This window comes from Anser anser (genome assembly GCF_964211835.1).
Source record: "Anser anser genome assembly, chromosome: 1".
Taxonomy (NCBI): Eukaryota; Metazoa; Chordata; class Aves; order Anseriformes; family Anatidae; genus Anser; species Anser anser.
Window position 1 is genome coordinate 65,732,769 of NC_139720.1, and position 20,581 is coordinate 65,753,349.

The 20,581-nt window shown below is 37.9% G+C and overlaps 1 protein-coding gene across 15 annotated transcripts in view; it reads left to right on the top strand.

Annotated features, from left to right (window-relative positions):
* The window catches only part of ERC1 (ELKS/RAB6-interacting/CAST family member 1), a 308,495-nt gene that overhangs the window by 211,164 nt on the left and 76,750 nt on the right, over positions 1 to 20,581 (top strand). The window contains exon 16 of one of the 15 annotated variants that reach the window (XM_083819806.1): positions 16,987 to 17,180. The exons of the other annotated variants lie outside the window; for them this stretch is intronic. Within the exon in view, the coding sequence (XP_083675932.1) occupies positions 16,987 to 17,023 (37 nt within the window). The 3' untranslated portion in view covers positions 17,024 to 17,180. Of the gene's footprint in view, positions 1 to 16,986; positions 17,181 to 20,581 lie in introns of those variants that run through there. 15 annotated transcript variants of the gene reach the window in all.

Here is a 20,581-nt window from a genome sequence, read left to right on the forward strand (position 1 = left end):
AGAGTATTTCTAGAAATAATGATGGTACCCAACACTCACTAAATTCCTCTGTATAATTCAGCATACTAACCTGGCAAAAAATGTTCCCATTTTTCTGAAGTTGTTTTACTTCTGGCTTAGTGCATTGAAATGGCAATCCATGTTCAGAAAAGTCTGAGATGACACAAGTCAAGGTTGTTCTTGTGTCTTGTGTACTGGGGAAAGACTGACAGCAAGCTGTTAAGTTGCTTGAAGTACAACTTGTTACAAAATAAGAAATTGCCCTTGCATTGAGTGAATGTTTCCTGGTCTTCATTCATTCATGATTTCTTGTGATGAGATCTTAATGTTTAATGATCTTTTCATTTTTCACAATCCCTTCCTCTGCTGGTTTCCTCTCTTCTCTAGAAGGTCTATCCTACTCTTGACCCAGTTGGACTGGTGCCTTTCTCCAGCTTCCTCCTGTAACAGTAGTGTATTGGAAATAGAGTAGTGCTTTCTGTGCTGGAGCTGAGCTGCAACAAGTTGATCCCTCCATCATTGTGCATCTGCCAGTCAATCTTTGTTCTGAGTTGAGCAGATTGATTAGACTGATTAAAGTAGGTGTCTGGATTGAGAGGGGTTAAAGAGCATCCATATGTTCTGGATTTACTACTCCTTCAGTGGAGGCAGGAAGGCCAGGAATTAGTGAGTGGCTTAGTCTTTTCTCACTGTTGGCAGCTGACAGGAACACTGATGAGGTGATAATGAACTAAAAAGTCTGCCCTGTTGGCTGGGTGGGAAAGGGACCCAGACAGTGGGCAAGTCTCACCCCAGTTCTTGCCAAGATTTTCACGTTTTAATAGAATCCATCTAAAGTAAAATTAACAGGTATACTTTCCTGGACGAATTTCAGTAATGTAACTTATCACCAGCGGATACTAAAGAAATATATATCGTGTTATGTGCAGCATGGCAGCTCTGTAGGGTTCAGGCACCAGACAGCCCAATCAAATGGAAGCAATGGTGGAAACAGGGCTGGGATGTTTATCAAATGCAAAATAAAATGTAGCTTCCTTTAAAATACTGTATGAAGTTCTTCAGGAGATAATTCTTCCATTTTAGTTTGGACTTCTTGTGGTGCTTTATTAGAAATTTCTTGACCTTAATTTTTAATCCTTAAAGTATTCAAATCAGGATTTGCAGATGCATCCTTAAGGCATTGTTTTGCATTTTCACTCACTGTTTTAGGTGCTAAAAAGTGTTACTTCTCTGACTTATTCTTTAAACTTACGTCTTCCATCAGATCATATTCCAGCTTATGTGTAACCTCACAATATTTCATTTTTGATACAAGTCCAGCTGATGGCAAGCATGAGCGTTCATTATATGGATATATTAGCATATCAAGTTGTAAGAAGCACTTTCAGATAACTGAGGAATACGGTGTATGCACTCAGTGGACTTTGTAACATACAGTGTTCTCAACTTGTTGCTGGCAGATTTAATAAAGGTTCAAGATTTTACAGACCTTTAATTTGTAGAGTCCACAGAAAGTGAATATGAAATCTCTTAGTATGGGGTTTGCATTTTTCTTAGAAAACAATGCTAGGAGTTTCGCAATCTGGGTTAGAAACTGTTTATTCCATAGTCAAAGTGTTTGGAAGGCAAATTCATGCTTAGAGGGTAAACCTCTCTGACCTTTATGCAGAACATTGAGGGGGTTGCATACAGGGAAGATCGTGACCCCAGAGTCTCCAGTGGCTGTTGATTGAAACCTTGTGTTTTAAGAAATAAATGTTTAAGAACATTTCCTTATAAGACCTGGGCTGCATACACAGACTTTTTTATAGCATTTTAACTCTTTTGGTAAAAGGTGGTGTGTTTTTTTTCTCCCTACCTCCCTTCTGGCCCTAACAAAACAGGCTAACTCAGCACAATCATTTGTACAATCCTTCAACTGAATTCAATTTTATTATTATAAATATGACTTGTATTAGTGTATATATATAGATGCTTTTCCTAATTCCATAGACCCAAATTGTCTCTGTATGTCTATATGACTGTGACAATGTTTGCACTTATCAGACTGTATGTCAGTTACTTCGGTATGTTTTGTAGGTACCCAAATTCCAACCTTGAGAAAAGTTAACTCTAATGGAGGGGATTGGAGTGTGAGGGGTGTTGGGAGTGAAGGGAAACATGTAAAGACCTTATAAGAACCTCACTTGCTTGTTTTATTGTTAGCAATTAGAATGAGACCTATTTTCATACAACTTATTTGATTCCTGTATATGCCCCTCCACAGGAAGAAATTCAGGAATTCCAGAAATTCTTACTTTATCAGCCTTGTTCACATAGACATTTACCAATTTTAGCAAAAATGGGGAAGCAAATAGTCCTGCTTATGCCATCTGAGCAGCAAATCACTTTCGGATTAGATCTGTCCTTTCTTAAATGGTGAACTATACTGCTTTGTTACCTGTACCAGTGCATCTCATATGGTGTACAGTCAATGCTCTAACAACTTTCATCAGTACTGAAGGAATAACTCTTTTCATGATGCCTCCTTTGTAACATGAATGTTGTGATCCAGAAGAGGAAGGAATTATTTTTAACCCAGAAATTTGGAAGAAGTAGCAGGATTAGCATCACAGACTGTTATTTATAACTACAGGAAAAAAAAAAAAAAACAGTCCCTTTTATGCAAGTAATTGTTGTAGTTCATGGTTTACAAACAAATTAATATACAAGTGAGTATATCTGTTTTCTCATTCTTTTGATTTTTAGGGAATTTATTTGTTTAAAAGCTACCCCATTTAGCTTTTAAATGGCCCACTGATGAACCCCTAAAATTAGTCTGACCTCTTGCAACTCTTTCTCAAGAGCCTCCCTCAAATAGAGCCAGCAGTGGTACTGGGTAGAGTTGCTAATAAACTCTGGCCATGTTATTTCTTTAAATCTTTTTTTTTTTCTTCTAACAGAATGAAAGGTTGTCAAATGGCATTCTTGAATCTGTCACAGAAAAGAGTTGGTTGTTTTTTTTGTTTGTTGTTTTTTTTTTGTTTGTTTTTGGGTTTTGGTTTTGATCAGGTCAGTATTGTGAAAATTTCCCCAAAAATAAGTTGGAGCACTGGGTTCAAATATTCTTGTCTGAACAGAATTAAAATTTTCTCATTCATTCTGGAATTACATAGCACGGAGCCAAAATACAAAATAGAAATGTTTGCCATAGAAGACCAGCCATTTATGCACACTTCAGAATGACTCTGATGTCCTGTTGGTCCATTTATCTGTGTGAGTCTTAACTTCCTCACCTTCCTCTATGCAAGGTCTGGGCGGGGAGGGGGGGGGAAGGAAACACTCTGGAAACTGGAGGCATTGCATAAAAAGTAAAAATTCATCTCCAGGTTTCTTCTAGGCAGTATTCGGGCATAAGGGAGATCAGCTTTGTCTCCTATCTAATCTCCCTTTCAGTTTTCACTGTTTTGTGGGGTTTTAGCCTACAGGTAATGTCTTCTAACTCTCAGGAGAATTAGGATAACAATATATTCTAACAAAAAATTAAGTAGAAAAGCAGACATACCTTGATTAAAAACACTTCTTAGTGCCTTAGGAAGGAACTTATATTGATGAATATTGCCAAACGTTCACAGTCCATTCATATTTAGCTTTCTATATTTTTTCTCTCAAGGAAACCAGAGCACACTGTTTTTAAACTTGATTATGGGTTAGAAAATACCAAGTAATTATCTGTCCAGAAATCATTTTTCATTCACTCCTTTTTTTTTTCCTTCTTCTTCTTTTTCATTTTCTGTTAAGCGTACTCAGGAGTAAGGGTGTGTCAGAGTTGCTGGTCCTGCCCAGTAACCATTCTCTTCTGCCATAGTTTCTCACTATTGTTTAGTGAATGCCTCTTTCCTTCTGGAAGATTGTCGTCAGAAAACAAGGTGGTTGCTCATCCACAGAAAGCATCTGGATAGCATGAGGTTATGTTTCATGAAACTGTGTACAGCTAAAGAGAAGCAATTTAGTCTAGGGAACGTTTCCTTTTGAATAAGTTTGTACAGAAACTTCTTTGGCTTCTTCCAGGACTTTATTGACATTGCTGTCATCGTGATTAAGTTTCTTAGTATCACTGATTATATTAATGGCGTAGAGCCAAAATTGCTGTTACTTTTGGCTGGCCAAAAAAAGTGTATTTGGGGGGGGGGGGGAAAAATGTGTGCTGCTAAGACTGGAAAGTTGATTCTTGTATGTTCAGTATCATATTAGAAATGAAACTTCTTTTCCTTCTTTTTTTTTTTTTTAAAACCAAAATTTGTAGTATATTTCATGGGTGAAAATAGGAAAAATAGGATGAGAAAGCTCATGTGTTGAGATGGAGACTGCTTACCAATTGCTGTCAAGGGGAAATCAGTCTTGACTTGGGTTGACTCTCTCACTCCAGACTCCTCTACCCACCTCTGAGTGGTGCAGGGAGAGACGTGGTGGGTACCCTCAGCAGAGCTGCTCTCTGCCCCGTCATCCCTCTCACACTTTTACCCTGCTCCAGCATGAATTCTCCCCAAGGGGCAGCAGTCCTTCTGGAAAAAAAAATCTGCTCCAGCATGGGTTCTTCACAGGCTGCAGCAGGTATCTGCTTTTGCAACTGGAGCACCTCTTCCTCCTTTTTCTCTGACCTTGGTGTTCACACTGCTGGTTCTCACTCTTTCTGGTATACATTTTTCTGCTTTCCCTCTGCCTGTCTGGCATTCCTTGCCCTTTCATAGAGATGCCACCAACTTGCATGATGGGCTTATCTGTGTCCTGTGGTGGATCCATTGCAGAGCAGGCAGGAGCTGGCTGTGTCTGGCATAGAGGCAACCCGTGGCCTCTTCTCACAGAGGTTCCCCCTGCAGCCCTCCCACTGCCAACACCTTTCCATGGACACTCAGTAGAGCAAGAAACTGTTTTTTGAATTTGTATTTATAGGGGAAGTTAGGACAGTATAACAACGCTTACTAGTGTAGTACTGTGCCACTTTCTGAGTGAAGAAAGATGTGCTTTTAATGGGAAGAGGGTATTCGTCACCTTGGGCTCTGATTCTTGCACAGATGTTGACAAGAGGACACAGACTTTGTATAGGAGGACAGGACTACTTGTGTGGAGGCTGCACTTCTCTGATAAGTGGAAGACTGAGGTGAAGATGAGCATTTTCTATTTTCAGCTCAGATGATCTTTCCTGTGGGCTGACCCTGCATTTCATGCTGTATTTTGCATTGTTAAGTTGCGTGACATGGCTAAAAAGGATCAAGCTCCACATTAGGAGTTTAGTAGAATGTTGTCAGTAGAAAGAGCTACTTTGTCTTCACGTTTTCCTATGGTGTTTTAAACATCAGATTCTACAGCTGATGTTTTTGTTCGGTCAAACATATAGCTGTTAAAAATTATAGGAAATGTGTGTGTCTCTTTTCAAGCACTTCAGCCATTTCTATGCTGTATATTTGCAATTCAAGGTCGATTTTAATCCTAACTGTTAAGATTCCTTCTTTTTTGGGGGGATTATCTTATGTGTCTTTTATGAATGAGTGATGCCTGTAATGCTTGTTGTGTTGTATTTATGTAGTAGATATATTTTGCATAGATGTATAGCCAAGGTTGCATAGATCTCACAGTGATATTATAGGGTAAATGATGTAATTTCATTCAGGAGATTAACAATAAGAAGAAAGGGCTTTTTTTTCCAGCTATTTCTCTTTCCAGAGGCTACAGAAATCTGTTCTCTTAGTGGGAATTGAGATATGGTATTGCTTTCTTTCAGTATAGCAATTAAAATTACCTGAAGTATTTTCCAAATATTAATCAAGTTACTGAAGTTAAGAAGGTGTGTATTATCCCTATATTGTTTATAGGCAAATCAAGGATAAACAAAATTAATTTCAATGATTTGACCAGTGTGTCTCAGGTGTATAGCTGATCTGCAAGCTGAATATCGACGACCTGCTCTGAAAAGAAGAATATAGCCTCCATACTGTGAGGCGAGGTTATCAAGAACAAGACAATGATACCACTTTGCTGCTTCATTTTCAGTGACTTCATTTTCAGTATTGAGACAGTTCTGGTCTTCACATTTAGGTGAGGATGCAGTGCATTAGAGAAGGTATAGAGAGGGCAGATAAAATAATGAAGGGAATGGAGAAGTTGCATTATGAGGAGAGACTAAAGAGACTGTTTTTTCAATTTTGAGACAAAGTAAGTTTTGAGTAAGATCATGGGGATGCCACCAACTTGCCTGATGTGCTTAGCTGTGTCCTGTGGTGGATCCATTGCAGAGCAGGCAGGAGCTCATGAAAGCTTACCTACAGATAAGTTTGGTGCAAGACTGTTATAAACCAAATTTTGCAAGAGAATTGGGCTTTACTCAGTGAAACTAAAGTTTGGTTTAAAACCCGTCAAAGCACCTCTTTATGCAGCAGATAGTGAAGTTTTGTGGCTACAGAACACTGTAGAGGAAGTGTCAGCAGGTTCAAACATGGTTTAGACAGATTCATGGACAATAGGTCCGTAAGTGGATACTAGAATGAGATTAGACAGGGATGTGCCCTATAATATCCTTAATACTATAATCCTCAATGTTGACAGAATATGAGGTGAATAGACCACAGAAAATGATCAGTGCTCTCCCTAAATGGCATCTCAGTTGCTGCTTTCAAAGACAAAGTATTGTAGTAGATGGATCATTCATCTGCCCCATTATGGCATTTCTCATGTTCGTACATTCTCATAAGCAGTAACGTTTTATTAACTTGTACCACTAGAATCCAGACTTATATCACTGAGTGTATTAGGAATAAAAATGTAATTCAAATACCAGAAATTCAAAATGAGATCTTTCAATTGATAGTAAGAGCAATAGTAATGGCAAATGTCTGTTACTATACTAATGAAGATGAAAGCTGAGATTAAGCTTTGGAACAAAGTTGCACAAGTAGATGTATGTATACATGCTGTGCTACATTATAGATTGCTTAGGAATGGAAAAAATAATACAACCAAGAAAAAAAGCACAATGATGATTGTCACCATAATCTGAGAGGTGGCAATTATAAAAATATTACGGAGAACATTGAGGAATTTTAAAGATGGTATAAAAAAATCATTGTAAAACATTGTGTTTCTCTTTTTGGCACCCAGATTAGCTAATGTCAATATAAAGAATGCCAAAAAGATTTAAAGAGGAATATAACAAATGGAAAGAGAAATGAAGATACAGGCAATGAGGGAAGATTAGTCTGTTTAGGAAGCAGGAACTGAGTACTAGTCAGAGTAATAGTATTACACATTGAAATAAAAGTTCTTGCTAGATAATGTGAAATAGAGAAATAGAAAAAGATCAAAATCGTAGGAAAGCTGGAATAGATCTGTGGAAGTATTGAAATTAAGGAAACAGCTTTGAGCTGAGTGGACTTGGAATCAGTGGCATAATTCAAGGAAGATGCTAAGGAAATCATTTTTTTCTACATGAAAAGACAAGCAGCAGAATTCTATTTCTTCTGTAGGTAGGTATGGGATAACATTAAAAATCTGCAGATCTTTTTTGTCACATGGCTTTAATCCAGCTTCTCTTAAGAATGCCTCATTCTTCTGTACAGTGCTTCTGTATATTATCAAGTGTCAAAGTGGATCAGATCTAAGTTTTTAGTTGGATTTGAGATTGCTTCAATTACCCTGTCAATTAATTTAAAAAAAAAAAAAAGGGAAAAAAAAAAGGAAGAATTGATTGGAGGAAGCAGATTTGGTGCTTCTTCAGAAGTGCCTCCAAATAGTTTTCCAGCAATTTGATCACACAGTGGTTCTTGTCAGCCGAAAAGTGATATTTGCTTTAGGTTTCCCTACAGTGGAAATATCTGATTCCCTTTTGCTACAACTGCAATCACTGATTGCATTCCTCCTTATTGTAACTTTACCTCAGATTTTCTTACTTTACCTCAGATTTTTCCATTAATTTCAGGAAATAAGAGCCTGACATGGTAATGCTTGTGAGTGAAGTCTGGTCCTTGGCATCCTGGTGTTTGAACTTTATGGATTAAAATTGTTGACTCCCAGCAATCAAGTGCACTCTTGTTGTGTCTGACAGGGAATAAGAGGGGACTAAGCCAAAACCAGAGCCCCCAGAGTAAGCGCATTAGTCCTGTCTTTTCCAAACTGAATGGTTTCCCTTCTAAACAGACTCTGGAAAAAAGCTTAGTAATTCCTTAGGGAGGCAAGTTATAAAACTTGAGATGCAGATATTTAAATCCTATGAGCAAGCCAGCAGTAGTGGAATTGGCCGTCAGAACTTGTAAAAATCTCAACCAATCTCTTTTATTGTCTTGTGGCTGCAGCAATGAGACATCTCAGTTTTTGCAGGGTGAACTTTCCCCACTGTGTCCTGTTTGCTACTGTTTATTTGTATGCAAAAGGCGATGTGAGTTGTATTTTTTAAAAATCTCTTTAGAGTGGCAAAGGTTATCGCAGAGGTCATTTCATCTGCTGAAGTGTAAGAACATGAGAATTTACATCCATGATACTAGAATGGCTACAGAATTGACTGGAGCCCAATCCTGGATCTATACAATTTTAGTACTTAAAATAAGTGGTGCTGCAGGTAGTATTTCAGCTTCTTGCATACAGTATTTTGAGCTGTGTAATTTTCACTGTAACTTGTTGAGCATATGGAGGACTTGCCATATACATGCCAGTTGAGAGTTCTAAAAGTATTTCTCTCTCTGCTGGCGTACTAATCTAGATTATTCAGGGAACTTCATAAGAAAAAATTTCCTTCCTGCTGTTCCTCTATTTATATATGATGCTACCACAACTTGCAGTGTAACGTGACTTTGGCTAGAAACATCCTTTCTAATCATAACCTGTAGAGTAATCCTGAACCGTAAACCTCTCCATCTTTTACATCAAGCCTAAGAAAATCTCATGCTAAAACCATGGGCCCCATTCTGGTTCTAGTTGGAATTCTGTTCTCTTAGACAGCAGACCGATGACAGTTCTTGAAGTCTTCGGATAGATGCAGTGAACTGAGGAGAAAATTGAACTGCATTTTAAAGTGATTATATGGTATGGTTGTCTGTAATGGCAATGCATTGAACTTGGTGAACTTACTAAAATAGAAATACAAAGAAAAATTGAAGTGAGTGGCAGCCAGTTAGTTGATAAGACATTAATTTGATCATTCATGTGATTCTCCTTTTTATGCAATAACCTGTGATTTAGACAAAGGATGCCAATACAGAACTACAAGAATTGTCCATTGTTTGTTGTTTTTTTTTTTTTTGAGAGAGAAACATCCACAAAAATCATTATTACTGTAACTTCTTAGCATGTCATATAAGGTCTTGATCTGATCAGCATACAATCTGCATTAAATGAATGTATTTCATGGTGGGACAGTGCTGTTAAAGCTGTAGTCCAAAGGTCCTTTGCCAGCTCAAATATCAGTTGTAGACTTGAAATTTCAGATATGTTGGTATTGTCATTGATTATCCAACTGCAAATGATGCCTCCCCCCCCTTTTTTGGTAGATTTTGGAACCTTATATAAAAGGAGTGATTCATTTTCATTGATGTGGTCATCAGTGTCATTGATGTGGTCATTCCTTGATTCGAAAGGAGAAATATTTGTGTGCAAGTTAGGAAAGAAAAGAAAAGAAGGAAAACAAATTCTAGAATGGAAATCAGCATGTAAGACTACTGCTCTTAAAAACCTGCTAGAATCTGTCTAATACAATTCTGTATTTATAACTGCATCCATTTTTTTCTATTAACTTACAGATTTATACATTCATAGTTGAATGTTGCAAAAATGCTCTTTGACATTTATGAGGTCCACTGCACTGGCTAAGAACTTGACTACTCTTCAGATCTTTCATCTTTTTACTGGCATTGGCTCTAACTTTTATTGGTTTCATTATATCTGATACAGTTGTTTTCAGAGTGCAGAGGCCTAACTTTCAAATTTCACCTTTGGCTGGATGTGCAAAGGAGGCTTTGCAGAATTTCTGCGGAGTCCACATGTTCTTTTACTGTTCTTAAATACAAACCTGTCTTCTACATGTTTTTAAGAGGGCATTCTGTTTACCTGGCACAAGCTTGTTTAAGAGCATAAAAATCATAAAGGCACAACCAAAACAATAAAAAGCCTGACATACCATTTGTAATAGCTTAACGTGAAATGAGGAATTTTGTTGAGTATTGTCAGTAAAGATTCCAGTTTTGTATTTCCTTCTGCGTAAAAAGGTCACATCCTAGAATACTGATAACCTGGTTACTCCAGCAGCTGTCTTTCAGTGTGGGTTTGAGCTTTCTGAGACTGAGGAGGGACCATAACTGAATTTCACAGTTCCTGGGCAGTGTTATAAAATGGATTGCTGTAGATAGTCACTGTAGTGATCACTGCCATGTCCTTTCTCTGTCATCATTCAGTTCTTATGCATATGCTGTAAAAGTTGATCCAGTCAGTTGTGCACAAATGCCTGTCTCAGGTGTGTTTCCTCAAGTGCATTTGTTGGCTGTGCATCCATCTTTTACAGATAGATCCTCTCATAACAATAGTTTTAATTCCTAAAACTAGGAACAAAACAAGTTCTAGATCTCTCTCCTGTTGATTAAAGTGTTTACCGTTTTGTTGCATGTCATTAATCCCACCGTGAGATGCCTGACATTCCTCTTTAGCTGCCAGGGGAACGTGTACACTTAAATCTGGGTGGTGAATTCTACTCATGGAGCAAGAGCCTGATTTGAGGCATTGCAATGCTGAGAGTGATAACAAGAAAATGCCTTTTTAAGTGGGCCAGAGAGCTTTCTGAAGACCTTTGGCATGATGTCTGCTTCACAGGTGCATTCCCAGAGAGCTGGGAATGACCATGAGCTTGAAAAGGTCCAGTAATAGTATTAGTCTAGTTTTTCACACGGTGTTGTTAGAAATCATTAAATTAGTTAATCAGTATTAAATCTCAGATTTTTTTTTCTAATCACTCCATTGCATTATTTATTATTTATTAAAATTACTGCTATGCTTAAGCATAGTTACCCTTTCAATATTTTTTTTTCTAAATAATCATAAAATGTTACTACTTGTTCCCTATACTGTTTGGGCTACTCTTCTAGTTACCCATTCTCATGCCCTCTATGGTTATTAGACGTATCAACTGTTGCTAAAATGAGGTGCACGCTAGTAAGAACACATGCTGCACTGGATTTAACAAGATGTTTGTTTTTAATTAAAACTTTCAATGTACATGTTGAGACTTTACAATTAACATTTGTCAAATATAATAATAATAATAATTGAAGACATTTCTAGTTTGAGAAAAACAAAAATATCTTAAATGTTTGCAGAGGCTTTTTTGTAAAAAAAAATTTGTATGAAACTGCCTGGGAAATGAGGAGGGGCTGAGCCCTAATTTGCCACGTTTCAGTCTGGAGTGAATTTTTATGGCAAAATTCCAAACCCTGAAAACCATGGGACTTCAAGTAAGCGTTGACATTGATGTAACCTGAGCAGTACAAATGAAGTTGCTTTAATACTGTGGATGTTCAGGAGCAATGGTTTCTGATGGAAGATACAGAAGTGCAGATAATGTACAGGAAGAGCTATTATGAACTTGCTTCACCAAGTCCTTTCTAAAGAAGTTTGTGAGAGGGTACTATGGTTGTAGGTGACTTATATCTGTGTTGCCTTTCTTAAGCATGCTATCCAGGTAGGAAGTTGTAAGTCACAGCCTAAACGCACAAGTAATGCCTTCTGCCACTTTAAGGGCCTGTAAAGAGTTTCTTTAATTGCAAAAGATGCCTGAAGTCTCACTCCGTTATATGCTCCTCATTTCCTTCCTTTTCCCCTAGTGCCAACTCCGCCTACTATCCCCCCTCTCCCACCCCGAACATTCTGCGTGAGGCTTCGTGCAAGAAGTGTTTTTTTATAGAGTTCACATACTCAGGTGTCTGGAACCTGCACAGGCTCAGCCTGTTTAAAAATCCTGTAGATGATCTCATTATGTGGTTTGAATAGGCTCTGTGTGGTCAGCATTGCTGCCAGCACCTGAGGGAGCCAGATCTGTCTCTCCCCATTACAAACACGTAACAGGCTGGATTCAAAATAGGCTTAGTGTGAAGATGGAGGCTCTCAAAGCTGTTGTGTGCAAGAAAAGTCTGAAATTCCCCAAGAAGGAGCTTTATTTGTGCTGAATGCAGAGTGTGCTGAATGCAGAGTGTACTGAAAGGGAGTCATCTCTGGGGCCGGGGAATGGTTTCACTGTATGAATGCTATGCTCAAGGGGCAGCTGAGCCATTTTCATTACTGATAGCACCTCTATCTGTTTGGTTCTTGAACTGATTCATGTTTCTTACATTGGATGTTATTGGCAATAATTCCTTCGCACTGCCTGCTTCCCTTCCCTTCAAAGGGCAGGAATTCTCTTTTAACTGAGAAATTGAACACTCTCTGGAGTGTTTTAATGAAATCAAAGTTTTGTCTCCGAGTCATCAGTTTTAGTCTGTCTCTCAATCATCATCCTTATACTCCTCCCCAGAAAACCCCAAACTAATCAACTTAGCATTGGGCATTCTGAAATGTTTGCTGAGAAAACAGCTCTGTTTTGACAGACAGCAATTATAGCACCTGGGCTATAGGCAGACTTTACAGCTCTTCTGGGGATCTCTTATGAATAGTCACCATGAGGCCAGCACAGCCTTGTGCAAACAAGCTTTGTAACCAAATTGCGCTGAAAAACCCCCTTCTTCTCTACCCACACCCTCCCCTCCTAAAATTGCTGAGTAGCCTGGACATTCCTCCTTTACCTATTCTGATTCTGGAAAAGTTCTCAGACTTTCTAAGAAAATGCTATTTAGAATTATGGAGAGTTACCATGTCATTTAGGTGTGTTTATTCAACGTCAGATACGCGTATGGGTGGGTATCATACACATGCAGTATTTGGATCCACTAATTTTATGTTGTTGATTTTGATTTTTTTTTTATGACTGTATAAACTCCACAGAACCTATGAGAGCTTTTAGTGATACAATTGCATGGAAAATTAAAAAGAGAGGTTGTCAGTGAATATAAACACAGCTTTTGTCTGATACCTTTGGGGAGGCAAATTGTCTGATCTTGTTTCTCATGGTTGAATTGCTCATTGGTCATAAACAGCATTTTGTTTGAGAGAGGAAGAAATGCACTGTCTGAGGTCAGGCAGACCTCTGCTACCCATTCTCATTGTTCTTGGAGAACATGGGATTTCTTCTCAACTCTCATTTTCTTCCTCCACTGCTTTGGTTTATGGCTCCAACACTCCTCATTCTGGAGGGCTTAATAAGAACTACAAATTCTCCCATAGGTAGCATTCTTTTGCTCTTTTCAGTAGTCTTTGCTATTGGAAAAGGAAAAGAAAATGTCTACAATTAGGTAGCTAACTCAAGACATCAAAAGATTGTGAAATGCTAATTTAAACAAAATAATATTGACTAGCCATATTAATGAAAAACTGCCATTAACTTTAATGTTGTAAAACTGCTACAGCATGATAGCCTTCTTGTTCTAAAACATGCCTTTTCCCAGAGAGTTTTTTGGGCCATTACTCAAAGCAGTATTTTCTAGTAGGGTGGAATAGGTTATATTTAGTTTGTGTATTTTATTTCTGCTTCAAGAGCAGGCTCCTTGCTCTATTTTTAAGTGAACTACTTCAAAATCTTTTGCAGTGAGGTGTACAAGACTGAAAGTGTGAATGACTGACTTTTCTGTGAAGAAGGTGTCTGTTCCAGCCAGGTTGTTTTTGCTTTTCTCCCCTCAGTGTGACCTCTGCTATGAACATGCAGTGGCCTCTGTCAATGTCCTGATGGGGAAGAGAGTCTTTCATAGACCCCTGAGCACACAGTTCTCTTTGCAGTGAGACGAAAAGGTGCTGATCTCTCCGAGGAGCACAGTAACAGCTCTGGAGCCACATGAAAGCTAGTCGTGTTAATCCCCTTGCTATGGCTTGTGGTAAACTTTGGTTACCAAGCTACACCACGGGTAAAGCTTTCATAGGACTCACTCATCTAGAGAAAAAAAAGAGTCCACTTGGTATTTGCTATAACCTAAAAAATACCACCAGGAAAAATCTAGTAAATTTGGCATGTTTCTAAGCATTTCACAGTATCACTGATGCGCACGCTATTGTTGCACAACTGAGCTCTCAGATCTAAACACCAAAAAAAATGTCTTGATAGAAACAGTTGTGATATTAATTACATTTGAATAGAAAGTTATATAGAGTGCTGCCGTAAAATGGAGAGAATGGAGGAGAGATTCCTCACTTCTACAATTTATTCTACTTAATTACCATAATCTTAGCTACCATTACTTTGTCTTTACCACGTAAGTAAGTAAAAAAGCAAGGCATGTGAGGAAATAAAAAGTATAGATTATATTTCCTTTTGCTTCTTAACTTAGTTATGCATTGAACTCATGTTGATAATAGAATATTACTGGGCAGAGCTTTCAGAAATAGGATTATACCTTTCTAGATAAAACCTAAAAATAAAAACTTGCTTTTTCACTCAACCGTGGAGGCCATTCTGTATGTCACAGCTAAAAACTTTGCTGCAAATTATTAGCTAGAAAATTCTTTGGAGTATGCCAGTGCTAATTTCTGTTTCATCTGATTTTGTTAAGCAGCTTAAGGTGCTCTCCTGCCACAGTCACTGAATATATTGCTGTTACAATAAATAAGCTTGTCAAGATGAAATGCCATATAGGCTCTTTGGTCAAACCTATATATGTTCATTTAATAAAAGACAAATAAAAAGTATAAAGCATACCTACAAGTAGATAGTGTTATGATTACATTTCTTAACCTCTGCAAATTTCACTTTGCAACTTTTTTTTTCTGATTTTATGTGTATTTTTAAGTAGATAGCTGTAATGATGGAAGTTTTTCAGTAGTATTTAGTGATTTTTAAAGCCATTTAGAAGGCAGAGAGAATCATTTCTCTTAATACAGCACTTACTAAATTAAGTCAATGGGAATCACAGAATCAAAGAATGGTTGAGGTTGGAAGGGATCTCTGGAGGTCATCTGGTCCAACCTCCATGCCAAGCAGGATCACCTAGAGCATGTTGCCCAGGATCATGTCCAGATGGGTTTTGAGTATCTCCAGAGAAGGAGACTCCACAACCTGTCTGGGTAACCTGTTCCAGAGCTCTGTCACCCTCACATTAAAGAAGTTTTTCCTCATATTCAGACAGAACTTCCTGTGCTTCAGTTTGTGCCTGTTGCCTCTTGTCCTGTCACTGGGCACCACTGAAAAGATTCTGGCACCATCCTCTTGACACCCTCTCTTCAGATACTTGTATATGTTGATCAGATCCCCTCTCAGTCTTCCCTTCTCCAAGCTAATTAGACCCAGCTCTCTCAGCCTCTCCTCGTATGAGAGATGCTCCAGTCCCCTAATCATCTTCATAGCCCTATGCTGGACTTGTTGCAGGAGCTCCATGTCCCTCTTTTAGTGGGGAGCCCAGAACTGGACACAGTACTCCAGGTGAAGCCTCACCAGGGCTGGATCATCTCCCTCGACCTGCTGGCAACACTTTTCCTAATGCACCCCCTTTGCAAGAGGAGTGTTGTCTTTGGTTTCAGAGAGAACATCAGTCATATATGCTGTGGTGAAGAAATGATGGAGTTTTCTTTTTTTTTTTTTTTTATGCCAGCATTCAAACTATTAAAAAGCTGTTTAATTATAAAACTTTGCTGGGTTTGGTTAAGTAAAAGTAAAGCAGCCAGCTTGATTAAGATTACTGGAAAAGCAAAGTTAATTTGTTCCATTTTTTCTTGAGTTCAATTAAGCCCTTTTGTGTATTTGTAATATGACTAAATTACTATTTGACTTGTTTAGACATCTTTTCATATTTCTTTGGATCACACGTGAATTGAACAGAAATGTTTTGCCTTTCTTCTTAGAAAAGCACTGTGGCATTCCATATCTCTCCATTTACAATATAAGAAACTGCTGAAGATGTTATGCATGTGTTAGGGATGGTAGGCCAAGATTTTTGGTATCTAAGAACACTTAAAGGAATTGGCTGAAGGGAATTTTGGCTTCTTGGAAGTTTAATAAATATTGGAATTCTGGTGAAATTCTAGAAGTTAAGGAAATGCTAAAGTTGTGGAAGTGTTGCAGAATAGGAGGCAGGATGACTAACTAGCTGTAAGTTGATTAACTGGATTAACTGTTACAATTTATGAGCAAAATAATCTGATAAAGGATTCTTATAGTGTAAAGAAATAATTAGATAATTAATATCAGTCAACTTGGTTTGTGTAAGATATGTCATGCCAAAACACATAATGTTCCTTTATTATATCCAAAGTTTGCTTAAAAGAAAACAAACCACTTGTTCAATACAAATATTTTTTTGCCTTAAATTTGACTTCTCTAAATGACCAATTCCTACCATCATATTTCTAGTTTTGAATAGACAATATTCTTAAAGTGAGCATTATCAGTATTTACCATTTACAATTAAAACTGAGTAGAGGTATTTATGTTTGAGCTTCCTTAATATTGGTACTAGTCTTGATGCTAATAATCATTTTATTAGTGAGCTGTAGATAAATGTAAAATAACAGTCAGTAGAACCTGCAGATGATAAATAAAACATCATAACATTACCTAACATTAAAAAGTCATGTGTAACAATTTAAATTGCTTCTTTTAATGTGAATGCATTTACACAAAATGCATCTGAATACTAGGGATATAAATTGGAATAATATGGAGACTATTATACACTGTTTTGAGAGGAATGGCTTGGAAAAGATGTTGGGATGTTATGGAAAAAAGCAGTGTGATATTGGCTGCAAAAGAAATTTGGCTATATAAAAGTAGGATTAATGACTAGGAATAGAATATGAATTTTACTTTTATTTTATGGTAAGTTCTTGGTTATCATGATATACTGTAGTGCTCTAATGTCTAGAAAGGAAATAATAATGATATTAAAACTATGTTTATTCCAGCAAACAGTCAAAACAAGGATCAGTATCTAGCAAATGAGGCCAGAAAAAATAGGATTAGCAAGAGACCTGACTTTTTGACACTGGCAACGACTAACCACTGGGACAAACTCAGAGGAATAACAGTTAATTCTTCATGGCTTTCAGTCACAAGTGGTTGTCTTTCTGAGATTTTCTTATCCTCCAGAGCAAGTCACTGGGTTCAGTGGGAGTAACTGAATACGATGTAAGTATTTGTTCTGTACAGGAAATAGTATGGGATAAAATCTATGAATAAGCCTTGATTCTGCTTGCTGTAAGCTCTGAAACAATCTACAACAGTGAAGGATATCCTTTAAGTAGAATAAAAGAAAATAAGCAGGTGGTGGAAGTAGTTTTCTACATAACTGTTTTCACTTGTAGGAAAAGTAATCATGAAGCAAATAGCTTCGAGAGGGTTCCGTCCTGGACAAATCTGATGGGTTTAGTATTACTTACATCTGCTTTACCAATCCTTCTCTTTTCCTCTTTCCTTATCTAGATTTTTGATTATTTTTTTTTTACGTTGACCATTTCAATAGCATTCTTTACTTCCTGTGTTTGAATTCTCCTCTAAATTTCCCTAAAACTCTCTCCCCTCTATCACTTTCTCTTACATTCATTCTCTCCAAGTCATCTCTCATCCAAGTCATCAAGGTGTGTTTCAGTATATGTAAGCTTTATGTTCCTGGCTGTTTTTCATGAGGCAGCTTCTCAGGAAATGTTACCTTGTTGTGTTTACAATTTTAAGATTTGAAACAAACTCAAGGGGTGAAAATAATCAGGATCTCTTCTACTATTTGCAGAGTGATTCTACAGAATGGCCATAGCCATGAAATGCTTGAAAGGAAGCTTCCTTCTCTTTTCTTATTCATGCTCCTCGTTGAATGATGTGTGCTGAACAAGTATACCTGTGTGAAACTTTCTTTTATATGATCCATTATGGATTTGAAGGAGCAAAGCAAATTTTTCTTCTGTCCAACTTTAGTAGCCACAATTTGTGTGGACATGGGAAACCTCCATTTGCAATTTTTCTTGTTGTTTCTAAGGAGAACAGCAAAAATACATCCAGCATATGCCTAACCAAGGCACTACAAGTCCGAGGGGCTACAAGAATATAAGGCAGGTCAATGACAGCTTGCTCCTCTGCAGCCAACAGGTCTATGGGATTTCAGTGTTAAGAAACAGGGCTCCCCAGAATAATTAGAGCAGAAAATACCCAGTGCTTTGTTTCTTGGCTTAAAATGAGTTTTCTGTTATTCTTTCTTCTGAAAATGTAACTTGTGGCATAAGAGGCAACATTACTCTTAGCTGAAACTGTGAGTTTTCAGAAGTCTAACAATACCATAATCTCTGTCACCACTTGGCTTGCTTTCCAGGTGCCAAAACCAAAAGTCAGATCAATGCCCTAGACTGCAAGGAGAACATCCATATGGTAACTGAAATTGCACAGCAGGTTCTTCAGCTTGCAGCTAAGAAATACTGTAGGTGAAGGATCTGCTCACTAATAGAGAAACAAGTGAAGGATCTGCTCACTAATAGAGAAACAAGTGAATTACCTTTCAAGTTCCTTTGCTGCCTTAACATTTTGGGTCAAATTCTGACAATGCAGAAGAGAACTAAAAGCTCAAGTGGAAAGAAAAGTAACAGCTGGAGAACGTGTATTTCTTGGGTGGGGAAGCTACAGCTGAAGAACAGGATGGTATCAGTAGGTTTACTCCGCAGTCTCGTCCCCCCTGATCTGTTGCGGAAGGAGGTTGTTCCTAGAGGCGGTATTTAGTGTCAAACGCAACAGGCTGGGGGCAAGCGCAGGCCAGCGTGAGAGGCAGCGGTGGGGCTGAGGCCTATTGTTTCTTTAAGTGGTTGCAGGGCTGTCCAGGTGTCCTGATTTAAAGGCTGCTCCTTGAGACAGGAAATTGTATCTTGTTCTGAGGTTTACTGTAATAAAGTACATAGTCCTAGGGGAATGTGCTGCTGGGTCCATGAATCACTTTATGGGCTGGCTGTTCTGACCTCAGCCCTGTGATTTATTCATGCCATACCGCAGCAGGAATGGCAAAAATGTAACCAGCACATGGTCGTCCCGGCCCCCCCGTCCAACCCAGATGGGCTTTAACTAGAGGCTGCCATAAATCCATAAAGCAAGTTTGCTCGGAGCGGGCAGTTCCACTTGTCTTGCCCGAGAGCTCTGTGCTGTGTGTCTGCGAGGGGTTTGGCGGTAGGGGGATCCTCTTGCTCCTCAGGCGTTTCTTCACTGCTTCAGTGTTGTGACCGTGTGTAGCGCCTTCAGCTTCTTGTGTGAAGAAGTGAAAATCATGGTGCAGTCATGGTACTCTTAGCAAAAAACAAGCTTTACGTGTGCAGGATTTTGGTAATCCCCTTTTTCCTTAACGCTAACAATAAATAAATAAGAGAGAGAGAGAAAGAAAACCTGACTCTCTTCAGCTCAGGATGTCACTGTATTGTGTATTTACAGAGGTGGTTAGATGATGTGCTCTTTGTCAGATCACCAGTGATAGGCATGAAGAATAGATCTTAACTCTCAGCTCCATTTCTGTTTTAAATACTTAGTCATGTTTCTATTTCAATTGACTATGCTTGTTTATGTGTTCTGCAGTTAGCAGTTATTAGGTTTAAAAATGTAACACCTGTGTTAGATGTGTTGGTGGTCTTTCCATCTCAGTTTTTAAAAGATTTATTCTACATAAAGCATCTTTGTACTTTTTTGTACATTCATTGATCCATATACCTCACAAAATGCTCAGATTTTTTTTTCCCCAGTGTTATGCAAAATACCCATTACTTAAGGATAGTCTCAGGATCAAAAGTTGTCCATATCACCCACATTCACCCTGCCTCAGTTATTTTCTGCCATTGTTCCCTGTGAATCTCCGTACAACTGAGTGTAAATCTCCATTGTGTATTCTTGTAACAAATTTGTCTGTCTTAATCTTATCATTTAAAATAGTTTAGACATTATAAGGAAACAATAGACAGAAGTCTAATATTTTGTAAATAATACTATTAGAATGAAGAAGTTGTAACCTAGAAAGCAGTCCTCTTCTTTGCAACATGCTTAAATGTCTGCCTTAACCTTCTCATCCTGAAATCAGCCTTGGAAAATATGCTCAATTCTTCTGTAAAGCAGATAGAAGTTAAACAACTCCGAATTTAGCAAGAATTTTTATTGCAAGAAATTAACCTAGCCACAAATCTCAAACCTAAGTAGATGCCAAATTATACTTCTTAGCAATAGTACAACCAATTAAAGGGCATCTATATCAAAACAAGCAAGAATTTATTTAAATGGAAGCTCCCATGCCTTCTGGTATCTATAGTGCAGACAAGATTTCTTGAGAGACGGACTCTGTGATAGCAAGCAGGTTTAAGTTTGTTTTAAGGTAATCATATTCCTTTCTATTTCATATGCTTGAAATCTGAGTTTTTTACTTTTTCTAAGATACTAGAGGTCCACCTGTACATTTACATGTGATAATGTTTCTTCAATGAAGTGATTTTCATGGGTGTTTCATGTAATTTTAAAGTAAAGAATAAATACAACTTCAAATCTGTTCAATAG